The sequence below is a fragment of the Microtus ochrogaster genome, unplaced genomic scaffold (assembly GCF_000317375.1).
Source record: "Microtus ochrogaster isolate Prairie Vole_2 unplaced genomic scaffold, MicOch1.0 UNK26, whole genome shotgun sequence".
In the NCBI taxonomy this organism is placed as follows: Eukaryota; Metazoa; Chordata; class Mammalia; order Rodentia; family Cricetidae; genus Microtus; species Microtus ochrogaster.
This window is the reverse complement of record NW_004949124.1, coordinates 743,360-749,728: the sequence shown is the minus strand read 5'-3', so window position 1 is coordinate 749,728 and position 6,369 is coordinate 743,360. Positions and strand designations below refer to the sequence as shown.

Here is a 6,369-nt window from a genome sequence, read left to right as displayed (position 1 = left end):
CTTCTTTTTGTTGTCAATCCAAGGAATAATATTAAGCCTGGAGAGAGATTTCTGCTTTTCAGCCTTGTGTCTTGGCTGAGAAACATAAATTTTAACTTTGTCTCGCATGGCTAATATCTGTGTCTCGGGATCATGATAGGGACTGAGGTAATGCATTTGCCCACTGATGGAGTGACTGAAAATAACCTATGTGTCAGCATTTAATGGAAAGACACAAAGTGATGTGGATGTAAAGGTAAAAATGCCAACCAGGCTGTACCCTCGGGCTTGCTTTATTTATGGAAGTAGTGGATGTTTGAATCCTTTTGGGACTAAGGGGTTTCCTGGAGCTAGGGCTTGTTTAAATGTGGGGAGTTCTAGAAAGCCTAGAGGTTGTGAGGTGAGAGTGAGAGGCTCGGGGCAGGTCTTTCAGTCTGTGTGAGCGCTGACGCTGGTAGGGAAGACAGACCTTGAAGGGGAATCTGAGAAGCCAGGTCCTTTTCCACTGAAGTGAGACCATGAAGGGGAGCTTGAACAGAGGTTTGTGGGAATCTTGGTAACTCTGTAGCTGGCAGCCCTGTGAGCTCAATGGGAGACCCTCACAGAGGGCCTGGGATTGCTTTGAGCAGCAGGGCTCAGAGCTAAGATCAGCCAGGCTCATAGCTGGGAAGATCAGCCACACATACAAGGCAAGGGCTAGCTTGGCACTGTTTTTGCCCATGACCATGTTGGCATGCAAAAACCGTTGCTTCATTCTGCTTGTAGTTAGTTCCAGCAGGTTCCCCTCTAGTCACTTCCAACATGGAAACAGAAGCAAAGGAGATTTTAGGGAACCTCACTGCTAGTAGGTTAAGCACATTGACAGGACGTAAATGCCCAGGTAAGGGTTTAGCCCTTTGACTTGGGGGTTTCGTTATCTGGAAGACAGCAAACTACCAACAGATGCTTTGTATATTATCTCACTCAGTTAAAGAAGAGTTCTGACACAGGCAAACTTCAAACCACTTATTTCTTTATCGGAGTTTGGAGCATATAAGATTAAACATTTTATTTCACAAGCCTTGTATCTTGTGATCTTAATGACCTTGTATCTTAATGACCTGGTGTTCTGAACACAGTACCCAACAGAAGCAACTTGAGGTAGGAAAAATTAACTTTCATTTAGTTTCAGAGGGATTCTGACCACCATAGTGTTGGAGGCATGGTAGATCTTGGCAGTGTGGGGCATGACAGGCATAGTGTAGCTGGAGCGGTGTTGGGTGTGGCAGAGGCACAAGTGTCTCACCGGGAAGCAGACTGATGCCAGATCAGGCTGGGTATCCCCTTCAAAGGCCCCATTTGCTAAAGGTTCCAAAATAGTGGTTATAGCTGGGACAAGTGTTAAAAACAAGAGCTTGTGTGTAACATTTTAGATTAAAACCGTAACTGCTTGTTTTTAGTTAATAGGTAAATTCCTTGAGGGTAAATCATGAAGATAATTTTTTTTATAAACTGAACATTTTTTCATGATATGCTGTGGTATAAAACAGTTGATTTTCAGTTGGTTTTTGGTTGACATTGACACAGTTTCTTTCTTAGTTTCTTGAATTCTGTCAGTATTGTATCATCAAGGCCATTGGCTGATGTGGTCTGATGGGTTGATAAGAAAATCAAAACATGAAGTTCAAGTCATTCTCAGGCAGGCTAGTACAGTGTGCTGTCACTGTGCTCTGGTCTGCCAGTATGTAGCTATTGGATAGACAGAAGCATGTTTTCTTTATCCATATCTGTCTTTCAGGGCCAGGACTTCAGAAAAGAGATCATATCCTGGACAGTAGCTATAAGCAGTACAACCCCTGTATTATTTACAATAATTCATGGTGTTTTCCAGGACCCAAACATATTCTCGGTGTAAATGAGTGGGCTAACTGTACCCTACATGTGTAGTACCTTTGAAGTTTAGACAGAGCCCTCTGTGGCTTCCGTAGATATACAGTGCTGCTGGGACCATTGCTTGGCTCTCTATACTGCAGTCACACCCCTGCGGGCTTCTGCTGGCATGGGCTCAGATACTTACTAGGCTGCTCTGGAACAGACTGACACCTACGCATTCTTTAAGTTCCAAAAGATTTCCAGTAACCAAAAACTAATTCTAAAAGAAGAGATGTTGCCCTTTTCCTAGGATACAAATACATAGTAATGGGTATGTTTACTTCTTTATAGCTAACAGAAGAAAAAGAGTTTTGCTATGCACCTGGTACATTATCACATGGTATCTTCCTTTTTTATGGAGTTTAAGAGACTGAGTCTTTGAAGATATTTAGGGACAGGAGCTGGGTGAGAGATGGCATCTTGAGTAGAAACTCAGATACTTTTTAAAGTGTTCTATAGAGCAATGTTGACCTTCGTTGGCTGCCTGTTTGCTTTGATTGTGATTAGTCAGCCACCACTTGCAATCCATGCTGGGCCAACTGCTCTAGTGTGACTTTGGCTGGCTGTGTCTGTCCCAAATCACTATGCCTATTTTTGCTTGCAGTGCAATTGACAGGTCTCTGCCACCGTGGGTCTCATCATCTCCATTGTAATCTGGAAACCTGCAACAGCAGAAGTACTCCTGAGATTTTCCCTATTTCACGGCACATTTGTTAGGCCTTTGCAAGTATGCTCCTTCTCCCCTGTGCACTGTTTCTCAAAGGCAAGATGAAGGGATCAACTGCTAGGCCCTGGATGACAGTGGGGTGGGTGAGCAGGTTGCAAATGATAAATTAATAAATCTCTATTCTGAGTGTTGGATTCCTTCTTTCACATTACATGAGGAATTCCTTGTATCTCAACTTGCTTAGTTTCTGGCCTCATTTGAGTCCAAGTTTAGTCATGTAGTTGAGCACATTATTCCCAGATGAGAACCATCCCCAGCCCTTTGAGTTAGCATTGTGAGTCAGAACTCTTCTAGGGCTCAGCCTGACTTCAATTATGATCCCATTTGTCTCTGGTTTCACACCTCTAGAATCTTTTTGATCCCAAAGTTTTCTCTGCATAAATTAAAATCTTTGAGTGCCTTCTAAATGTGAATTTATGTCTAGAGGTCATGACCGATAGGATGGTGGAGGTGTCAGTCCTAGTGTCTTAACTTGGATCAATCTTGAATAGTTAGGACTGTTGCTTCTGTATAGGACTCAAATGAAGTTGGAGAATTTCTGTTCCTTGACTAATCCAAAAGTTCCTGAGTCTAGTCTTTGATGATCATTGGTCTCTGCTTCTGTCCTTGATGGAGTATCAGGTACTCAGCTCACTCTCCTGCATTCCCTACTGCCTATGTATGAGTTTACCCAAAACATAGTGTCTTAAACCCACTGAAGTCTCCCCTTAAGTCGTTTTGTGTCTCCTCTCTGTTTCTGTGGGGCAGGAGTTTAGGGAGGACTTGACTGGGCTTTGGGGTTTCTCAGTAGTTAGGATTAGGTGGTGGTGAAGGGTGTTTCACAGGGTTTTAGGACGCTCATGCCATGAGAAGTACTGCATACTTAGGAGAGCTTGAAGCCAGCTGGAGTTTTTTCCTCATCTCACCACTTCTCTATGTTGTTTCTCCTCATGAATTAGTGGAGGAATAATGAGACTGCTTACACGACAGCACAGGGCTCCACCCCAGCACCCAGGAAAAGCTCCCAGCTTCGAAAGTGTTATCTTTGCCATAGTCCTAAGCCCACATAGAGTACTTGCTAAAGAATAGTAATAATAATGATAATAATAATAATAATAAAAAGATGTGTAGCTAAAAGTTCATTGAGAAAGTAAAAGCAATAGAGTGAACCATAGTGATTAGCTCTGACTTTTACACAAAACTAATGAGCCCCAGTCTGCCCTATCTGTGCGTCAGCAGTCCTGTCAGAAGCACCAGTCTGACAGTGACAAGGACAACAAGCCCTCTGAGGCCATCGGGAAGTCCCTCGTTCTCCACCTTGAGGATGGAAACAGTGTCTAGTGAATCCACTGTCTAGTGAATTTGGAAGAAGCTGACTTACCTCTTGCTGGTGCTCCTTTATAGTGTCCTGTCACTCAGTTCACTAAACCCTGTGCTTGTCGGTGCTTTAGTCTGAGGCACCAAGAATTCTTTCTTCTCTGGGTGTCATGGACTGCCAGTGTTTGTACACTTCACAGTCATGGCATCTTCCAACTCAACAGATGAGCTGCGGACAGAGATTTCCAGGGAGACAGTGCCTGCAATCACACCCGTACCGAGTGACTATGATATTTATTGCAGATCACAGACACTGCTATAACAGGGTAGAACAGAAAGGAATTTTAAGTGAGTCAGCTTTGGAATTTCTGGAATGGCGTGGCACAAAGTTTAAATGCCGTCTTGTCAAGAGAAATGCTTTAAACCACACTGTAAGCGTATTTCACCAAAAATGGTGCTGCCACTATCATGAAGTTTTAGTTAAGTGTCTGTTTTTATAGATCATAGAGTTTTGATCAGATACATTAATAACCATTATATTATTTGTGAAGAGAGGGTTTATATTCTAAAATGTTGAATTATAAAACTTCATGTTTGTTTTGGCTTTCAGGGACTTATAATTATTTTACCTAGGAAACTGCTTAATAAATTTTGAATCCATGTCTGGAGTAAGGCTGGACAGTGTATAACTTTCCTGTACTATATCACAGATACAAAAGTGCCGACATCTAAAGACACTTTCAGAAGTGGATCCCTTATTTAAAAGAGTCCACAAATTAGATGATTTAGTAATTACAGATCTGTCTAACTTACACTAAATCTAATATTCAGACTTTCAGTTTGCTGATGATCAGAAACAGGATGGCAGACGTGGGTGAGGTAAGCTGAGGGATGCGTAGTTGTAATACGCACAGAATTAGCCTTACTTGATCAGGTGGTCGTGCATTATGAACATCAGTCCTTAAATTCTGAAGCCAATGGGCTGTTTGGAACCACAGGTGCCTGCCTGGTGTTGATCTTACCAATCAGGCTGGGTGTACCTTTTGCTCCACCTGGACAGAGGTTGGGGTAAATAAGGAGAACGTCGTTAGTGTCGGTCTTTGGTTGAGCGTTTGCCAGTGGTAGACAGGTGTGAGCGTAGCAAGTTGTGGCCGCTAGAGCTGTGGCTCCAGGTAAAGCCTTGAGGATCAGGCTCCTGGCTCTGCAGCTCTTGTGTAGGCCCGGGGACAGGGCTCCCTTAGCCTTGCTATTTCCAGCTCTAGGCCTTGGGCTCTTACAATTAGAGCTATAGGCCTTGGGAGCTTACAATTAGAGCTCTGAGACCTTTTGGGTCTAAAGGACTGACAGCTCTCTGTGGCCCATCCAGTGACTCCTGCCTGCACTCCCTCTTCTGCCTCTTTATAACCCGACTCCCACCTCAGTTCCCTTCCTTTCTACTTGGCATTGTCTCCTTCGGCACATCTGTGTCCGCTCTTCAACAACATAAATAGAGACTTCGAACCAATAATGCTGTGGGCCGAGGTGAGGTAAAGACCCTTCTCTAGCAGCAGCAGTGGGGCCAAGCAAAGCAGGGAACGTCTTGAAGTGGACCCTCCTGACAGGCAGGCAGCGCCCCAGTACCCAGGGGATCCCAGGGCCGTACAGCGGGCCCTGCCTCCCCTGGTTCCTTTTCACTTGCTTTCCCTTGGGCCTTTCTCAGGCAGCCTGTGCTCTCAAGCCTTAAAATGACAAGTAATTGAAAATACACAGACTATGAGATAAAAGTTGTATGTGTACTAAAAATAGCAGTCAGTCACAATTAAGTGATTTTACTGTTTTTGTTGTTGTTCCCAGGCAGAAGAAATCCTTAGGCGAGAACTGGAGAAAAAGGAAACACCGAGTTTATACTGCTTGCTTGGAGATGTCCTGCAAGACCACTCCTGCTACGACAAGGCCTGGGAGCTGTCACGACACCGAAGTGCTCGTGCCCAGCGCTCCAAAGCCCTCCTCCACCTTCGGAACAAGGAGTTTCGGGAGTGTGTGGAGTGCTTTGAACGCTCAGTGAAGATCAACCCCATGCAGGTGAGACCTCAGAAAGCCTCCGGCTCTTCAATAAATACAGTAACATGTAGAAGGCATTATTGATCATTTCAGGAGAAAATGTCTAGATTTATACACGCGCAAATAGATCAGAACATTGAAAATATATTTTCTGTAGATATGTATGCAGGTGCACTTGCCTTTGGGCCTGTGGGAGGGCAAAGGACAGCAGCAGGCGTCAGTCCTTCGGGAGCTGCCGTCCTTGTTCTCGCATTCGTTCAGAGCCCACTAAACAGGCAGTGTGGACTGCCTTTGAGCTGGGGATCGTGTTGTCTGTGCTGTCTGTGTGGACTGCCTTTGAGCTGGGGATCGTGTTGTCTATGCTGTCTGTGTGGACTGCCTTTGAGCTGGGGATCCTGCTGTCTGTGTGGACTGCC

The 6,369-nt window shown here is 44.5% G+C and overlaps 1 protein-coding gene across 2 annotated transcripts in view; it reads left to right on the top strand.

Moving 5' to 3' along the window:
- Positions 1-6,369, top strand: part of Ttc27 (tetratricopeptide repeat domain 27) — a 131,087-nt gene that overhangs the window by 78,299 nt on the left and 46,419 nt on the right. For both annotated transcript variants that reach the window (XM_026789696.1, XM_005367932.2), the window contains one exon: positions 5,747-5,974. In XM_026789696.1, the coding sequence (XP_026645497.1) occupies positions 5,747-5,974 (228 nt within the window). The remainder of the gene's footprint in view (positions 1-5,746; positions 5,975-6,369) is intronic.